Source organism: Phoxinus phoxinus, assembly GCF_949152265.1.
Source record: "Phoxinus phoxinus genome assembly, chromosome: 8".
Classification (NCBI taxonomy): domain Eukaryota; kingdom Metazoa; phylum Chordata; class Actinopteri; order Cypriniformes; family Leuciscidae; genus Phoxinus; species Phoxinus phoxinus.
In genome coordinates this window covers 36,780,739-36,801,964 of record NC_136883.1, presented here as the reverse complement: position 1 = coordinate 36,801,964, position 21,226 = coordinate 36,780,739, and the positions used below count along the sequence as shown (strand labels likewise).

The following is a 21,226-nucleotide window of genomic DNA, read 5'->3' as shown; positions in this document are numbered from 1 at the left end:
CCTGCGTTTCGCTAAATCAATGTGAACGTGGAATATGCTTTGCATCTATCAGTGAAAAAAGCATCATTTGTAGCAGAGATTATCTGTTGTCGAGCTGCTCGAGTCAATAAAAGCATTCTGCTGCTGATCTTGTTCTGTTTGTGTCCACTAGCAGCGATTATAAAACATGTCTTGCTTTCAGAATAACATGAATATAGTTCAGGATAAATCCCATGAGCGAGACAGTAAAGACTCAGCAAGGTTTGTCACGTATCTGACCTCTACATCAGCATGTGCTTGACAAAAATCAAAGAGAAATGGTCATCTCTTATACGTATTATTAGATTGAGACGGGGGAATATCTCTCTCTCTCTCTCTCTCTCTCTCTCTGTCTGTCTGTGAGATGTTGTCTTGCCGATGGGCAATCGAGTAAGATCATTATTTTGGATCACAACAGGCCTGTCGGATCGCCTGAACATGGGAATTCAGGCTAGCGAATCGTCTCTCTTTCTTCACCTCTCTCGTATCAAGCTCTTCGTCGTGTTGCTCGAGCGTTAGAGAACAAGTCCTGTTGAAAACAGATCCAGGCGCATGCGGAGCTTCTTCTAATACCGTACCGTTCCCTCCAGCACTGTTGCACCGCATGCATGTTGTCATCGGCAGTGTGAAGGGCGAAAGAAAAGAAAAGACATGGGTGAAAAGAAAAGACATAGCCTAACTAACTATCCACGTGTGGAGGATAGAGACGTGTCCCATCCAAAGTTAGATATACTTTCATGTACATTTTAATGTCCTCTTGCAATGATTTCGAACAATAGTTATTTTTTAAAGCTTATATTGCAATGGGTTTCATGCAATTCAAGCATTTTCTGCTTAGATTAATGCTGTGCCGTGTGAAAAAATGATTGCTCTGTTTTAAAAATATATGCTTAAGCTTGAACCATATAGAGGTTAGAGACGTTAATATATACTAATATATAGACTAATATATACTTTCATTTACATTTTTCCATTATAATGTCCACTTACAGTGATTTTAAACAATGGATATTTTCTTTTTTTTTCAAAGTTTATATTGAATATCCACATATGGAGGTTAGAGACGTGTTGACCAAAGTTATATTCTACTTTCATATACATTTTCCCCTTATAATGTCCACTAGCAATGATTTCGATCGATCTAAAGTTATTTTTAAAGCTTATATTGCAATGGATTGTATGAAATTTGAGCATTTTCTGCTTATATTAATGCTGTGAATGAAAACTTATTGCCTGGTTTTATAATAGTCCATTTATATATATATATATATATATAGTTCTTAAGCTTGAACTCATGTATAGAGGTTAGAGACGTGTCCTGAACAAAGCTACTTTCATATACACTTTTCCATTATAATGTCCACTTACAATGACTTTAAACAATATAAAATTATTTTTTTACAGCTTATATTGAATAGCCATCCACGTATGGAGGTTAGAGACGTGTCTTGACCAGTTATAAATACTTTCATACACATTTTCCACTTGCAATGATTATCTACATTTTTTTTAAGCATATATTGCAATGGATTGCATGTAATTTTGAAAATATTTTCTGCTTAGATTAATGCTGTGCCATGTGAAACTTTTATAATAGTCACATTTTCTAATTTATGTGTTTAGTGCTTTTACAGAAAATAATGATGGAAATGTTTATAATATCTTAAACTCTTCATGCCGCTGCGTTATCAGATTATATCTGTGTGATAATATAGCTTTTATTTCGTGACGATACAAGCAGTCAAGCAGTTGAGGTTTGCTATATGCTGCTTTACACAACTATACTGTGTGTTTGCGGATGATACTTCTATATCCAACTTCATACATAGATCTGTGTGATAATATGGTTTATATTTTATATATCAAAGCAATTAATCCAATATAGCAAATCTCAACTGCTTGTGTGATTTTTCATATGTGACCCTGGACTACAAAACCAGTCACATGGGTCAATTTTGAAAAAAGCTGAATAAATAAGGGTACAAAAAAACTGAGGGAGCAAAAAAATGTAAACATTGAGAAAATCTCCTTTAAAGTTGTGCATTTATTTTCACGATTGTGCTGCTTTCACTCACAAAAATATATGTTTTATATATTTACGGTAGGACATTTACTAAATATCTTCATGGAACATGATCTTAATATCCTAATGATTTTTGGCATAAATAATTATAATTTTTTTATATTAATATAATTTTGACCCATACAATGTATTGTCTATTGCCACAAATATATCAGTGCGACTTATGACTGGTTTTGTGATCCAGGGTCACATATATTTAAGTGAAGTTAATCCAACTTTATAGAGCTGCGTGAATGCAACGATATAAACAAGACTTTTATTACCGTGTCAAACGTTGATCCTTCACGGTCTGTCTTCTGCAGAGAAACTGCGCACACAATCAGTCATGTAGTTTAGTGTGCAGTTCATGACTGTTCATATCAATCTTTATGCAGATTACTCTGCACACAAAACCATATCCTCAGATGAACTCGAATCATTTCCACACCTCAGCTCCTCACGTGACGGAGAGACGAGGAAGAATAGTACCATCTGGACTTGTGGGAAATTAAGGAAAAACTAAAAGGGGCAAAAAACCCTTGGCAAGATCCCCGTGAGGAAGAGAGAGAGAGAGAGAGAGCGGGAGGGAGAGAGAGAGAGAGAGAGAGAGAGAGAGAGAGAGAGAGAGAGAGAGAGAGAGCAGGAGAGAGCGGGAGAGAGAGAGAGAGAGTTTGGCAGTCTGCTGTTGTCTGCCTGGATAAAGAAACGCTGAAGCCTCGAGGTCGTTCACTGACGGGCTCCAACGAGCACATGAGATCCTGCCAAACGTCTCGACTGTGACCCGCGGGCCGAGCCGATGCCCCTCTGATGCCCCTCTGAGCGAAACATGCCCCCCCCCCACCCCACCCCAAACACACTGCTTTTTAAACATTCATTCATTTAGTGGCTTTTATTTATTTACTTATTTGTTTGTTATTTATTAGTGGCGTTGCAGGAATAGCATCACCTTTGCTTACGTTGGTGACTGTATTTTCTTTATAAATCATAAACATACGCTGAAAAGAGTGTAATTATCTCTTCTTTAACTTAGAAGTGTAGTGACGTGTGAGGGAATAGCATCTCTGCCGCTATTAAAACTATTACATTTCTAAATACTAAACTTGAGTATCGCTGGGTTTTATTTATGTACTTATTTGTTTGTTATTTATTAGTGGCGTTGCAGGAACATCACCTTTGCTCATAGTTGGTGACTATTTGGAAAGCATAAACATATATTGAAAAGAGTATAATTATCTCTTTAAAATAATTATTTTATATATTTGAACTTGTGTAGTAGCGTTGTCAGTAATAGCATCAATATTAATGATATTAAAAGTATCGTAGACGTCTTTTAAGTATTTATTGTCCACTGAAAAGACAGTATAATAATCTTTAAGAATAATTAGTTTGTACTTTTTAACCTTGACTGCATTTTGTGTGTGTTATTTATTGACGTTCATTCTACGGATGCGGCCTGAACCCGTTCAACAGCAATACACTTATTATTGTTATTTATAAACAATGCATGGATTTTCCTTTTTTTTTTTTTCATATCTTTAGTTTTGATCCTGCACCTGTTGGAGATAATTCAGATTTCCCTCTTTTGTGAATAATTATTTCCACCAAAACAGCCATTTGGCTGTTTGATCGTGTGTGTGTGTGTGTGTGTGTGTGTGTGTGTGTGTGTGTGTGTGTGTGTGTGTGTGTGTGTGTGTGTGTGTGTGTGTGTGTGTGTGTGTGTGTGTGTGTGTGTGTGTGTGTGTGTGTGTGTGTGTGTGTGTGTGTGTGTGTGTGTGTGTGTGTGTGTGTGTGTGTGTGTGTGTGTGTGAGTGTGTGTGAGTGAGAGTGTGTGTGTGTGTGTGTGTGTGTGTGTGTGTGTGTGTGAGTGTGAGTGTGAGTGTGTGCGTGCGTGCGTGCCTGCGTGTGTTGTTCTGTGAATGATGTACTATAAACATTTTTAAATAAAACGTTTTAACCGTAAATCTAGCAAAACGTTTGAAATAAGGGAGGAAAAAAACTCTCTAAAATCAACAGTTAATACACTACCATTCAAAAGTTCTCTTCTGCTCACTGAGGCTGTATTTATTTGATCATAATTACAGTAAAAATGTGAAATATTATTACAATTTAATATAGCTGTTTTCTTTGTGAATATACTAAACTGTAATTTATTCCTGTGATCAAAGCTGAATTTTCAGCATCATTACTCCAGTCTTCAGTGTCACATGATCCTTCAGAAATCAGTATAATATGATGATCTGATGCTCAAGAAACATTTATGATTATTATCAATGTTGAAAAAAGTTGTGCTGCTTCATATTTTTTGGATTATTTGATGAATAGAAAGTTCAAAAGAACAGCATTTATTTGAAATAGAATCTTACAACATTATAAGTGTCTTGATGATTTCATGCTGATTAGAAAGTATATATATATATATATATATATATATATATATATATATATATATATATATATATATACTTTCTAATCAGCATGAAATCATCAAGACATGGATGTAAATGCATCTGAGGATGTTTCGATCTTAAACGTGGAGATGTATAATATGGTGTGCCGTCTCTGCGCAGGAGTTCCACCTCCTGTACGAGGAGGCTCGGTATTACCAGCTGTCTCCGATGATCAAGGAGCTGGAGCGCTGGAAGCAGGACCGGGAGCAGAGACGCCTGGCTCAGCCCTGCGACTGCCTGGTGGTGCGCGTGACCCCTGACCTCGGCGAGCGCATCGCCCTCAGCGGGGAGAAGGTGCTCATCGAGGAGGTGTTCCCCGAGACCGGCGACGTCATGTGTAACTCGGTCAACGCCGGCTGGAACCAGGACCCGACACACGTCATCCGCTTCCCACTGAACGGATACTGCAGACTCAACTCAGTGCAGGTACACACACTCACGGTGGATATTTACTGGTGCGCTCTTATCGGCTCACGACAGCATTCAGGACGCTTTATTCCGGCATCACCTTTCCTCAGCTTAGTCTGTACGTGGGCGGATTTAAAGGGATAGTTCACAAAGAAATATAAACTCTGTCAGTAATTTCTCTCCCTCATGTTGTTCCCCGTCAGACTTTCCTTCATCTTCAGAAACACAAATAAAGATATTAGTGATTAAATCTGAGCGCTGTCTCACTCCTCCATAGGCTTCTGTTGTAATTGAAACTTGCCGGCCCAGAAAGTTAGTAAAGACAATGTTTAAAATAGTCTAAAGTGACTACAGCGGCTCAACCTTAAAGGAACACTCCACCGTTTTTGAAAAAGGGCTTATTCACCGTCATTCCTACATGTAGATAGCTGGGCAAATGCATTTTTGTCTCAGTGCATGCATTGTTTTAGTTTGGCAGGGCCGCCGCTAGCTTAGCTTAGCATAATTAATGGAATCCTTTGTTGCCAGCTAGCATGTCCTGAGTAAAAGTGATCAAAAAACGTTAAAAAAGACGAATTACTTCTTGTGGCCTGCGTATTCACAACGAGTACAAATAGCGATGCAGATTAAGACTAGGCGATTTCCTAGGCAGATATTGTACTTGGGACTATATTAGGGTGAAGCACAGGCGAAGCACTGCTACTTGGGGCGCAGAGATATGAGCCTGGTGTGTTTCTTTAAGTTTATCAAGCGACGAGAATACTTTTTGTGCGAAAAAAATAAATAAATAACGACTTTATTGAACTCTTGATGTTCTTCTGTGTGTTCCTCTGAGTGAGTTCACGTAGTGTGACAGCGCAGCGCTTCTGGGTTGTACGTCAGAACGGAGGCTCACTATTGGCCGACGCTGGCCATGTGTGTGATGCGTGTGATGCTGGCCAATAGTGAGCCTCTATGAAAATCAGTGTAAATGCCGAAATAAATAACAAGTTCATCATCACTAGATGTGTGGCTGACACTAGTTGTACATGTCCATAAAATGTGATGTTGTATATACCAACCAATATTTTTTGTTCGTTTAAAATCCGGCCATCATTTATAATGTTATTATTCTAATGTTTATGCAAACAAAACGAGCTCATTTTATTGTTAATATTATGTTATTTTATGTTGTTTGTTGGTTTTCGACAAAACTTGATTTGAGTGTACTTTCTGAACATTTACAGCACATTTGAACAAAACCGTGATAATATTGATAATCGTGATCATTTTGGTTCCTATAACCAATATTTTCATACATTTCATCTCTATGATATATGTTAATGAGAACGAGGCTCGACCTGTATCTGAACTAACCCAAACACACACACACACACACACACACACCTCGACAGCGCCCCCTCAGGCTCGAGTAAAACACGCAACAAAACGCCTTTTTATGTGCAGCCATAATTTTCACTCCCTCAAAAACAAAAGGCAAGAGCGAGAAGAAAAGAGAGGCTAGAAAATGAAATGCATAATTTACACGTTTCTCCTTTTTAAGACACAGCTCTTCCCTTTTAAAAAAGACTCCCAACGTAACAACGCCCAGAGCGCCTGAAATACACGTATTGCATTTTTTAATACCATACTTACACTTTCTCAAACAGCCTCAACCCCTTTATGCTTCTTTTATAGATTTCTAAATGGCTTGCGATATAATTAATTGGCTGCATCAACTAACACAACAGTTTCTGTGCGCTTCAGTCAGTCTCCGTCTGCCCTCTCTGTGTTTGCTCGCTCAAGCTCTGTTGCTTCTAGAAAACGAGTTGATTTCTGTGAAGTGACTGAAGCTCATTTCTGTTTCTTGCTGAAGCTGCTATCTTTTAAACACAACTGTTCACACACGCACACACGCACACACACACACACACACACACACACACACACACACACACACACTCACTCACTCACTCACTCACTCACTCACTCACTCACTCACTCAAACACACACACACACACACACACACACACACACACACACACACACACACACACTGACTCACTCACTCACTCACTCACTCAAACACACACACACACACACACACACTGACTCACTCACTCACTCACTCACTCAAACACACACACACACACACACACACACACTCACTCACTCACTCACTCACTCACTCACTCACTCACTCACTCACTCAAACACACACACACACACACACACACAAACACACACACACACACACACACACACACACACTCACTCACTCACTCACTCACTCACTCACTCACTTTCACTCACTCACTCACTCAAACACACACACACACACACACACACACTGACTCACTCACTCACTCACTCACTCACTCAAACACACACACACACACACACACACACACACTCACTCACTCACTCACTCACTCACTCACTCACTCACTCAAACACACACACACACACACACACACAAACACACACACACACACACACACACACTCACTCACTCACTCACTCACTCACTCACTCACTCACTTTCACTCACTCACTCTCACTCACTCACTCACTCACTCAAACACACACACACACACACACACACACACACACTCTCACTCACTCACTCACTCTCACTCACTCACTCTCACTCACTCACTCACTCACTCACTCACTTTCACTCACTCACTCACTCACTCACTCACTCACTCACTCACTCACTCAAACACACACACACACACACACACACACACACACACACACTGACTCACTCACTCACTCACTCACTCACTCAAACACACACACACACACTCACTCACTCAAACGAACACACACACACACACACACACTCACTCACTCACTCACTCACTCACTCACTCACTCACTCAAACACACACACACACACACACACTCACTCACTCACTCAAACACACACACACACACACTCACTCACTCACTCACTCACTCACTCACTCACACACACACGCACACACACATACACACACGCACACACACACACACACTCACACACAGACACACACACACACACACACACTGGCCACGAGAGAGACTCGACTGCTGCTAAAGCCAATGATGCAATGCTCTAATAAACATACACAAACATTATACTTCTCAATAATGATTGATATATATTTATAATCATCTTTTCTCTAACACTCATCCGCCATCACATGACAAAGATGCTCGAAAAACATTTAGCAAAAGTTCCCATTAAAACATTATTTCTGAATGCTCCAGTTTTATAAATGTTTAAAAAACGTGTGCAACTGTTGAGAACATTCCATTTGGCAAACATCATGAGATTGTTACTTTTGAATGATCTCTGAACATTCTAAAACTGGTAACATTTAAAAAGTGTTTAAAAAAGTTCAGTGAGTGATAGATGACGTTTTGTGTCAACGTTTGGAAAACATTTTTACGTTTTATACACTGGATAACTTTGAATGAACATTAACGTTACTGAGAGAACGTTTTTTCATAACTTTGAGGAAGTGAATAATTGTGATCTTGCCTCGATCTTCATGCATGTCTGCTTTAGATTTCCGTGACATGAGTCAATAATGCGCTGTTAAACAGGTTTCAGTCTTCATGATGTCTGCACACTGGGGTTTGGAGCAGATCCGCTGTACATCTCCACATTAACACTAAATGCACTGCAAAATATCATTTTCATCATCAGTATTGTTGTCTCGTTCTCCAGTAAAACATTTTTTAAACATTATTAAAGCAAAATAATCCGTCTAAAAGGATGAAAATGAGACGTGAAACCGTGATGGATTTACTTCTAAATTCTTCAAAAAGTTTAAAAGAACAGCTTTTATTTGTAATAGAATCTTTAGTTTTGTGTCCTTGCTGAATAAAAGTATTAATTTCTTCTTTTTTTCTATTACTGACCCCAAACTTTTGAACTATTTAATTAATTTTAATATTCACATTTATTTATTTAGCACTTTTATCTCACAACCTTACAAATGAGGAACTTCAAATCCTATTTTCTACACTTGACCCTAAACCTGACCCTTACAGAAGCGTTTACAGATTGCAATTGACTTTTGGTTTATGCATGTATTTTTAAGATTTAATTTATTTATGTCAAGTTCCTTGTTTTAAGCTTGAATCTCATTTTTAATTTTTTTATTTTGCTAAATATTAGGCTTAAAATGAGAGAAAAAATGGCATTAAGGTACAAAATAAACAATATTGATTAAAAAAAAAGTCTTATGATTAGCTTTTTGTGTTTAGTTTAAAGGATGATGAAGGAAGTGATATTTTTGCAGTGTGCTTCTCCAGTTATTAATATGAAACGCTGGTCATGATTATTGCATCAGTGACCTCATGACCCGAGAGATGACCGATCCTGATCCGACATGTTCCCCGTCTCGGCCCGGCTCATGGGAGGATGAAGGTGGAAAGGGTGTTTTCTCTTTTCTGAAGTGATTTCCAACACAACGCTCCTGTCGGTTCACTCATAATTATATATTACAATAATCCTGTCTCACTGTATGACAATACAACTATGATCTGATTACTAGTGGAATCATCGTGTGTGTGTGTGTGTGTGTGTGTGTGTGTGTGTGTGTGTGTGTGTGTGTGTGTGTGTGTGTGTGTGTGTGTGTGTGTGTGTGCGTCCGTCCGTGTGTGTGTGTGTGTGTGTGTGTGTGTGTGTGTGTGCGTCCGTGTGTGTGTGTGTGTGTGTGTGTGTGCGTCCGTGTGTGTGTGTGTGTGTGTGTGTGTGTGCGTCCGTGTGTGTGTGTGTCCTACATTATATGTGACCAAATCTGGTTTATAATAAGAAATAACATCTTGAAAAGAAGTACACTTTAGCATACTTTTAAAATAAGAGATATTATACTTTAAAATAATATACCTAAGTGTGAACTGAATGTTTTCGCTCACATAACTGCATGTTAGTTGCAATTAAATCTATTATAGTTTATTTTTAGATTAAATACAATAATATGAACTTAAGAATGCTTTTGTGACCCACTCATACATCTTTACATGTAATTTTATAATTACTTTTATTATATTTGAAATATGGTTAAAGTTTAATGCTGAATGTACCGATAAGCATTTAAGATCATCTAAAATATTGTCATATCTATTGAAACTTATATATCTGTATACTTCTAATACTTGTATATGTATTTTAATACATTTGTAATCACACACTTGTAATCAAGTTGCAATTCAGGACATTTAAAATTTAGTTCATATCAATGCACTTTTTAAAAGTGTACTTAAGTGTGATGCTAGTCTACTCTCTTTAAGTACATTTAAGTGGTCTTTTATTTAATTAATATTATTATCTACAAGTACAGTTTTTTAAATATACTTTTAAGGTTTGAAGTACACTAAAGTGCACATTAAATACAATTAAGCACACTTTCTTTTTATTAAGGGCACACTAGAGTTATGGCGGCGAGATGTAAAAATCTTTTTTTTGCTCTGTTAACTAGAACAGTTTGTCTTCAGCTTTTAGAAACCGGCTCGTTTAGCTTGAAAAAGTGAGAGAAGAAGCGAATAAACCGGCTCAGACTGAGACATCACGGCAGATTAATGACATGTTCGGGAACTTAAGAACAATTCAAAGAGATTGAGGGAGTCTGCAGTGAGACTGACACACTGAGGAAGTGAGAGGGGCGAACGACACGTGAACGAGAAAAACATTTAGCCAAACACACACGCTCATAGTGTCCCAAAGCTGAAGCTGTCCCGCTCCGGCCATATCTCAGAGTGATGGAGGACCGGGATCAACTCGGACACGGGTGAACTTTCATCAAACTGACAGATGTGCCACTGCACACACACACACACACACACACACACACACACACACACACACACACACACACACACACACACACGCACACACACACACACACACATACATACACAGAGAGAGAAGCTCTACTGACAGATACATGACACAGAGCCACACACACACTCACTCACACTCTCTCTCTCTCACACACACACACACACACACACACACACAGAGAGAGAGAGAGAAGCTCTACTGACAAATACATGACACAGAGCCACACACTCACTCACACTCTCTCACACACACACACACACACACACACACACACACACACACACGCACTCTCAAGCACACACACACGCACTCTCCCGCACACACACACACACACACACACACACACACACACATACACTATCAGACACACACACACACACTATCAGACGCACACACGCACTCTCACGCGCACACACACACACACACACACTATCAGACACACACACACACACACACACACACACACACTCACTCATTCTCACACACACGCACTCTCAAACACACAAACACACACTATCAGACACACACACACACACACACACACACTCACTCACTCTCACACACACGCACTCTCACGCACACACATACACACACTATCAGACAGACACACACACACTCACTCACTCACTCTCTCACACACACACACACACAATTTTTTTTCTCTGTAACCACGCTCGTACTGCAGTTAAATATGTCTGTCACTCTTCTACTGAATGTTTAATCTCGTTCTGTTTACACAGTTATTTATGAGAATGGCGACTACATTCTCTTGAAGTTACTGCTGAAAAACATCAAATGAAATCACCAACGTGTGTGTGTGTGTGTGTGTGTGTGTGTGTGTGTGTGTGTGTGTGTGTGTGTGTGTGTGTGTGTGTGTGTGTGTGTGTGTGTGTGTGTGTGTGTGTGTGTGTGTGTGTGTGTGTGTGTGTGTGTGTTTCCCGCTGTGGCTGTCATCACGAACCTGATATATTTTGAACATGAGCATCTGATGTGTGTGGTTTAGAGTGAATGGAGGTTTGGTGTAAAATCAGTTTTCCAAACTCGTGTAAATTACGGTCCATTTGAAAAGGTGATTTGGGGTTCATATGAATGACAGTTTACAGTAAATATGAATGCAGTCGCTTCTGCAAGTTTTGATTAATGAATAATTTGCCTTTTTTCATGTTCATACTCACTTTTATTATAGTATGAAGCCTCTAAATAAACCACAGACAAAAGTACAGTTTTGTGCATGTTTTTCCGATCTTCCGGCAAATTTGAGATTTGCTCTGCAAGTCCGTCCAGTCAAGAGCCCATCTCCACCTTTTCCAAATCGAGGAACCAATCACAAACGTTGAGGCGGGCTTTACACAATGACGATCGCTCTGAATGGAATTGATCATTCGTAGGGAGTTTGATTGACAGGCGATCTGACCAATCATAATCCGTCATTTACCAAATTCACCATTTTTGTCCGGCAAAGCAGTCAGGAGAGTTAGTAGATTAACGTTGGAGGATTTGAACTTGAAGTGTACTGACGTCTTTCCGCGGTTAAAACAACATTCCTTCTGATGTTCATTCATGTTTATTTGATGCTATAAATGAACTAGAAGGAAGAGATGATCGGTTCACGAGCGGCTTTAACTGAGGCGACACAGCGATCTGTCACACACATTAAAGAGCCACAAAACGAGATTTATTGTTTACATTTCTTTAATAAATTATCAAATATGATGTTTCAAATCAAAAGTAACCTGGTCTGTCAGTGTGTTGTCAGTGTCCTCTCTGGATGCGTGAGAACACGGTGTGTGTGTGAGAGCGGTGTAGCTTGTCGGACATAGCAACAGTAACTAAGGGGGGCGGGTCTTTGCGAACGGTCAGTTGCGCCCAGAGGCATTTGAGTGACGTCCGTTGGCGACGCCCCTTTGGAAACGTCTGTGAATGAACAACTCGCGGTTACGACTGAAGGGTCCGCTGTTAACCAGGCTAATGAGATGCGCTTGTGTTTCAGGTGCTGGAGCGTCTCTTCCAGAAGGGCTTCAGTGTGTCTGCGTCCTGTGGCGGCGGAGTCGACTCGTCTCAGTTCAGCGAGTACGTGTTGTGTCGCGAGGACAGGAGGAGTCAGTCCATGAACACACCCATCAGGATAAAGCAGGAGCCGCTGGACTAGACACACACTCAGGCCCTCGGCCCCTCCACACACAGACTCGCAGCGAATGTAATGCACACACACACACACACACACACACACAAACAAACAAACCCAAAGAACTTCAACAGGAACTGCGTCACTTCCTGTTCCGCCCGAACCACCAATCAGAGGACGTCCTCACGCATATGGAATCAGGCCACGCCCCTCTTCCGGTGTGTGTGATTAAAACGACTCTATCGTCATGGGGCCGAGGGTCCATTTCTCGCTCCCAATGGATTTTTTCATTTCAACCTTGTTGTTTATAAAGTTTTTCACTCCTTATAGCACCGTTGTATGCGGTTATCAGTACTAGGATGGAGTTTTGTGTTTATTTCTGTTGTTACATGAAGGATGATGGGAGTGTTGTTCTGAAGGCATTACGTTTGAGAGACTTTCCTGGCAGCGCTCACAGAAACACTATTACGCCCTCGAGCCGTCGGGGCTTTAATGCGCTCAGGCTTCTTTGTTTGAAGGATCTGCAAGCAAACGTGGGTTTTTCTAAAGCCTGCGTTGAGGAATAGGTAACACTGATGGAGCGAGCCAGAACATTAAGCATATCGTTAAACAGTTGAACGTTTTATAAGCTCTCTAATGCTTGAATCAAAAGAGTTCTGAGCTAAACACAAAGAGTTCACGTGTGTGTGTGTGTGTGTGTGTGTGTGTGTGTGTGTGTGTGTGTGTGTGTGTGTGTGTGTGTGTGTGTGTGTGTGTGTGTGTGTGTGTGTGTGTGTGTCACGAAGGTCCTGAGGCAAAGCATTGGAAGATGAAGACATATGATTGTGTCTAGAGGAAATCCATACCGTTCATAACATACGTTTGCACTTAAATGCATCTCAGTGCAATGCAAACACCCGTGTGTTTAAAGATTCAGTGGAAATACACTCAAGTTTGAGAGTGCTGACAGAATGAGGGTAACTAACTATGTTGCATTAATTTTTAAACCATCTTTGTGAATGAATAATCGTTATTCATTAGCCCAGTTTATCAGGTTTAGGTTTTCCGATTGTTTGAAGTTGTCCGTTTTCGGAATCGCGCGACTCAAGGACAGATACCATGGGAATTTCATCACGCGCGTCACACTGGATTACAGTAAACTACAGTAAAACTACAGTAAACTACATTAAAACTACAGTAAACTACATTAAAACTACAGTAAACTACAGTAAAACTACAGTAAACACTACAGTAAAACTGCAGTAAACTACAGTAAAACTACAGTAAACTACAGTAAAACTACAGTAAACACTACAGTAAAACTGCAGTAAACTACATTAAAACTAAAGTAAACTACAGTAAACACTACAGTAAAACTGCAGTAAACTACAGTAAAACTACAGTAAACTACATTAAAACTACAGTAAACTACAGTAAAACTACAGTAAACTACATTAAAACTACAGTAAACTACAGTAAAACTACAGTAAACACTACAGTAAAACTGCAGTAAACTACATTAAAACTAAAGTAAACTACAGTAAACACTACAGTAAAACTGCAGTAAACTACAGTAAAACTACAGTAAACTACATTAAAACTACAGTAAACTACAGTAAAACTACAGTAAACTACATTAAAACTACAGTAAACTACAGTAAAACTACAGTAAACTACATTAAAACTACAGTAAACTACAGTAAAACTACAGTAAACACTACAGTGAACTGCAGTAAAACTACAGTAAAACTACAGTAAACTAAAGTAAAACTACAGTAAACACTACAGTGAACTGCAGTAAAACTACAGTAAACTACAAACTACAGTAAACACTACAGTAAAACTACAGTAAACACTACAGTAAAACTACAATAAACTACAGTAAACACTACAGTAAACAACAGTAAAACTACAATAAACTACAGTAAACACTACAGTAAAACTACAGTAAACACTACAGTGAACACTACAGTAAAACTACAGTAAACACTACAGTAAACTACAGTAAAACTACAATAAACTACAGTAAACACTACAGTAAAACTACAGTGAACTACAGTAAACACTAGTTAACTGCAGTAAAACTACAGTGAACTAACAAACTACAGTAAACACTACAGTAAAACTACAGTAAACACTACAGTAAAACTACAGTAAACTACAGTAAACACTACAGTTAACTGCAGTAAAACTACAGTGAACTAACAAACTACAGTGAACACTACAGTAAACTACCAAACAAATCAACACTTCAGGCACACATTTCCTGTCTGTCTGAAAAAAAGATAGTATTTGCAAATATAATCAATTGATTGCCATATAACAAATTCTTATAAGCCAGCTTGTAATGTGCTCTTTAACCGAATGGATTTAACCCTTCTATTGTCCAAACAGTTTAAATGTGACACAAATATATATATCTAATGAAATCTATAAAAAAATGAAATCATATTAAACATTATATACAGTAATTGTCTATGTATATGTACAGTAGTGGCTAAAAGTGATGTCCGGCCTATCAAAATTGAACTTAAATGTTCGAGCTTGATAAAAATGCAAATTTCAGATGGCACTTAGAGGCTTTTGCATCTGAAGTCTTCATACATATATATATATATATATATATATATATATATATATATATATATATATATATATATATATATATATATATATATAATTTTTAGTAAGCATATTGTGTAACTGTGGAGTCGATTGTTTCATTCGTGATAATAATGCAATGAATTGTACCAACATAGTTTTTGGCCAGGCTGTCATACAAAGAAATTATGAACAAGTCCAAAAACAAGAGAGAACCGACAACATATTAATAACTGATTATGTTGTAGTCAATGTATGCTTTGTCCTGAGCTTTTTGTTTTTCAATGAATTTTTTTTTTTTTTTTTGCATGTAAAATAAAACCTGCAGCTGTAGTTTGATTTTTTGCCAAATAATGTTATCAGATAAACACCTTACCCAAGTTTAGTGTTTAGTTTTTTCTTCATATTTCAAAATATTTTTCTCATATTTTGATGGAACTTGTAGGGACATTAAAAACAAACATCACTTTTGCCCACTACTATACTACACATATGACCCATAAATATAACCTGCTGACCCCAAACTTTTAAACACTAGTGTGCATATACAGTGAAATATATAATTCAAAATTAAAACTTTAAGTTTGAAGAATCATAAAACGGACAATTTTCTTAAGGCAATGGGAGGGTTATGTCATATTTTTTCAACCACATGTATACAAAGTTGTGGCGTTTTGTATACATTTTTGCTATTTTTAATGATTGTTTTTATGATGTATGTCTGATGCTCAGTCTGGCCTCAAGCTCACAGCCGTCGGTCTGTTGTTAGTGAGTCCAGTGTAGACACGGGTCATCATCTTCATCTTCATCTTCATCTGATCAAAGACCAACAGAAGAACAAACTCCTGCAGTGTGTGTGTGCGCGTGCGTGTGTGTGTGCGTGCGTGTGTGTGTGTGTGTGTGTGTGTGTGCGTGCGTTCGTGCGTGCGTGTGTGTGTGTGTGTGTGTGTGTGTGTGTGTGTGCGTGCGTGTGTGCGTGCGTGTGTGCGTGTGTGACTCACACATGCTGTTTCTTCTTAACCCAAACATCTTGATAAAAAAAACACACCACCTCGTTCTGATTGGTGCATCTAAAGTCTAGTTTAAACTCCAGATTGATGCAGTTCGGAGTCTGAAAGTGTTCATTAACACACTCGTCTGAAGTGTCCACTACTTCTGCAGATCTGACCCAGATCTAGACCAGTTCTGTCACAAAGGGAATGACCAACCAGCCCTTTCGTGTGTGTGTGTGTGTGTGTGTGTGTGTGTGTGTGTGTGTGTGTGTGTGAGAGCAATCCCAGCATGCATTCCCAGGGCAGTGCATTTACAAACCCAACACACACAGAGCGCTCAGATCATGTGGATTCAAAAGAGTGTGTGCATAAAACAATGTTGTGGATCTTATGACATGATGATCAAAGTTGTGCTTTTCAGATGATGCATACTTGCGTTGGATTCCTTTACATGTTGTCGTAATGCATTCAGGACACGGGTGAAACACTTCATCAGGCCTAAACGCTGGTACTATGTACAGTTTATTTGAATATTGAAACAGTTTCTCTTTGTAAACAGACCCAAAAAAATTAATAAAAAAAAACCCCATACTGACACCGCTTTAATACTAGAAGCTGATGGATTAAACATGAGCAAAGCAATATGATATGTACATACAAATGACAAAAGAAAATCCTCAACATTTCAAAACGTCTACCAAGGTGAAAATTGTCATTATTTAATGTATTAATAATTAGACTGTGGTATTAAAGGGCATGTGTTTATTTACAGTGTCTTCTTTTTTATTTACTTGCATATTTGCTATAATAAAAAAGGTGTAATATTCACCGGACAGTTGTTCGTGCTTTTCATCCACTTCTATAAATCAGCCACTAATATTAATAAATTACTTATGATTATTTCCCAATCTGTAGTTGTCAGCCGTCAAAATATGAAGAAATTTATTACTTTTTTTTTTTTCAATATTTTATATTTTAAATATGAAGAAAAAACTAAACACTAAGCTTGGTTAAGATGTTTGTCTGATAAATGATTTGGCAAAACTACAGCTGCATGTTTTATTTGGCATGCAAAGAAATGCTGACAGGAAAAAACATGCATTGACCACAACATAATCAGTTATTAATATTTAGTTGGTTCTCTCTTGTTTTTGCATGTGTTCATAATTTCTTTGTATGACAGCCTGGACAAAAAATTTTCGGCACAATTCTGCATGTTTGTTTCATTGCCTTATTATCACAAATAAAACTATTGACTCCAAACACAAAAACACAATATGCTTACTAAATATTTAAAACTATTTTTTACATAATATTTAAATAAAGGGTGAAGATGTCAATTAATGTTTGCTTTTCCATGTGAATGTTTTGTGTTGTTATGCATTGTTTATAAAATAAAACCTGTAGTTTATAATAGTTATATGTAGTTATAAAATAAAACCTGTAGTTTGCCTTTTTTTTTTTTTTTGCCAAATAATTTTGTCAGATAAACACCTTAACCAAGTTTTGTGTTCATCTTATTGAAAATATTTTTTTTAAAAAATCTCATATTTTGATCATTTATTCAAACTTGTAGGTATAACATATCATAAAGGGTTTTAAAATTATATTTATAAACACAATAAAAAAAAATAATTTATAAAAAATAAAAAGTAATTTTTGAAAATAAATATACAGCATTTATTTAATAAAAAATTATGAAATATATATCTGACTGAAAATCAATAACTTAAAATAGCTATCTGTCATACAAACAGAAAAAAAGATCTTCTTCCTCAGAATTTTTTTCTTGTTTTCCAGTAAAAATATCTAAACATTCTTGAATCAAGAAACATACTGAAGAAGCAAAATTAAGATATTAAGTCATATTTTCTGAAAAAAATCGAAATACCTGCTGATGGCGTCAGAAATATATATGTATATATATATTACATACAGAAAATAAATCAAATGTATACACTCTAAAACATGCTGGGTTGTTTTAACCCAATTTTGGGTCAAATATGGACAAACCCAAACGTTGGATCAAAAATGCAATTTAAAAATGTAACCCAATGGCTGGGTTTGTCCATATTTGACCCAAAATTGGGTTAAAACAACCCAACATTTTTTAGAGTGTAGCATTTATATCATAAAAGTTATGAAACGGTGAAGCACACACATGTAAACAACCTTTTTAAGTTTAGTAAACAGCTTATTTATTCCTTTACAAAATAGGTACAAATACAGAAGTATGTTCACACAAACAGAAATATTTCAGGATATGTACAGAATTTACCAAAAATAAGGTAGTTCTAATAAACACAAGGTCTTGTAAACAATATATACAAATCATCCATAGATCAAAACATTAAATTCCAGCTGTGCACATAATACAATATGAAGAGAGATCTAATAATATTTTGGCTACAAAGCGTAAGTCATAGAAAGAGCCTCCAGCAGAAAACAGAAATCAGAAGATTAATAAAGTCGTTTTAAACGACCCAGCGAATTCATTTGTGCTTGTTTCACATCGGACTGTCGGGGAATGAACCGGATTGCGAATGAGAAAATATAAATAGGTACAAAACAAAGTTTTTCAGACACTAAAGACATAAAAACGGACGAAACAACGCGTGTTCAGTTTCAGACACACACACTTCAACAGGATTCATGATGCATAGAAGAGCGAGAGCGTCCAGAATGAAGAAAGGTCACAGCTTGACCTCTCCTGACATCATTAATGCACACGGCTCGTATTCTTCATCATAATCTCTGACTGACATCAATAGCTCTCAGTTATTATAATCAGAAAACACACGGCAAACAAATGATGTTCTTCCTCTGTGTTTCTGTCGTGTTCTCCAGTACACACATCTAAACATGCTTGAGTCAAGATACACTTACTTCTTAAAAGCAAAATGGCTTAAGATATTAAAGGTAGGGTAGGTAGGATTTATATAAAAACTTTTTACCAAATTTGATTAAACTTTCTATATATATCAATGCATAATTAAAATGTAAGTACTCTGATAAAAAGAGTATAAAAATCGAGTGACTCTAGACCGTTTAATCTTCATTAAACACAGCTCATTATTTCCATTCGGGACGAATCACAGGATTGGCTTGCGCGACTGTCACTCGACGTCGCCATGACTACCGCCGTTATTACTGGCTCTGCCCACATGCGCGCAGTCGTGCACCCGTTTTTAGGTGGGAGTGAATGGAATTAATGAGCTGTGTTTAATGAAGATTAAACGGTCTAGAGTCACTCGATTTTTATACTCTTTTTATCAGAGTACTTACATTTTAATTATGCATTGGTATATAAAGACAGTTTAAACAAATTTGAATAAAAGTTTTTTTTAGACAATTCTGACCTACCCTACCTTTAAGTATTATGTATCGACATAAAATAAAGTTAACGTCCCATTAGGTAACGTTATTCAATGCATTAACTAACAATTCGCAGTATTTATTAATCTTAGATAATAAATCAACTGTTAATTGTTAGTTTGTCAGCTCAGGCCCATAACATGATATTAACAGATACAACTTGTATTCAAAATGTTGCTTTTTTATGATACTTACATACATTTCAGTGTCCAGTAATACTAACACTTTCTTCTCTATTCTAAATCAAAATAAATAAAAATTTGCGTTGGATTGTACCGTGAAGGGTCATAGCACTTACATACTGTTGTCCTACTGCTAGTTTAATTGCTTCTATTGTTTCTCATTTGTAAGTCGCTTTGGATAAAAGCGTCTGCTAAATGAATAAATGTAAAATGTGTTGATATAAAAAAATAAATGCATGAAGCTAGAATGAAAAAAAAAACTTCTTTAAATGAAAACGTGTTGTTTCCTTAAAAGCAGAGGCTCTGTTCACTGTATAAAATAAAAAAACTCGAACCTTCCCAACTCAACATTTTCTAGTCACATCTAAACTTTTCAATTGGCCCAAGTGAAATTATGCAAATTGATCAAATTAAATGTGCAGAATTGAAAAATTTAGATGTAACCAGTCACTAGAAATATATATATATAACCAATGTTCTTTCTTTTGATATATTGTACACTGTAAAAAAATATTCTTGGTTTAACTTAAAAAATTAAATAACCTTAAGTTCATTAAAATTGAAAAATTGAGTTATTACAATAAAGGACATTGGTTTAATCTTTAGAAACTCAAACTATTATGTTATCTGAACCACATAAATGATCTAAGTTGATTTGACAAAAGAAAAAAATTTATGATTGCAAATCATGAAAATATTTTTTTACAGTGTACGTTCAGATATTCATAAAACAACATATTCTGGGGGCTGTAAAACTAAAAAAATATATAAAAAAATGCTGGTGTTAATACATGTTAATAAAGTTCTTCCAGGAAATAAAACTTAATATATTCAGTCATATTTTGCTTCTCAAGCAAATGCATCTTGATGTAAGAATGTTTAGATATTGTACTGGAAAACAAGTGCTGTGAATATGAGTGAGATTAAACATAAACAAAATCTGCAGTGAAATCCAGTTTTAAACGACAAAAATGAAAACATGAAATGAAAATGAAGCACTAATACTTTCATAATACATGTTCCTGGTCTTATTGTGATTCATGAGTGTGTGTGTTCATAATGTAGTGCTGAGGAGACGGAGTGATGGACGAGATGAGAAACGTGGAATATGGCGTTTGATTGAGAAATCCTCACATCACAGAAGTGTGTTTGCATGTTGGTATTGCTATCGCTCGGCCGGATCCTCACGGACACACATTAAACTTACACAGATCA

The 21,226-nt window shown here is 37.1% G+C and overlaps 1 protein-coding gene across 4 annotated transcripts in view; it reads left to right on the top strand.

Annotated features, from left to right (window-relative positions):
• Nucleotides 1-14,358, top strand: part of kctd15b (potassium channel tetramerization domain containing 15b) — a gene marked incomplete at its 5' end in the record, with an annotated part of 35,236 nt that extends 20,878 nt beyond the window's left edge. For all 4 annotated transcript variants that reach the window (XM_079620422.1, XM_079620421.1, XM_079620420.1 and 1 more), the window contains 2 exons: nt 4,648-4,953; nt 12,748-14,358. In XM_079620422.1, coding sequence (XP_079476548.1) covers nt 4,648-4,953; nt 12,748-12,906 — 465 coding nt within the window. In that variant the 3' untranslated portion in view covers nt 12,907-14,358. The remainder of the gene's footprint in view (nt 1-4,647; nt 4,954-12,747) is intronic.
• Between the last annotated feature and the right edge of the window lie 6,868 nt (nt 14,359-21,226).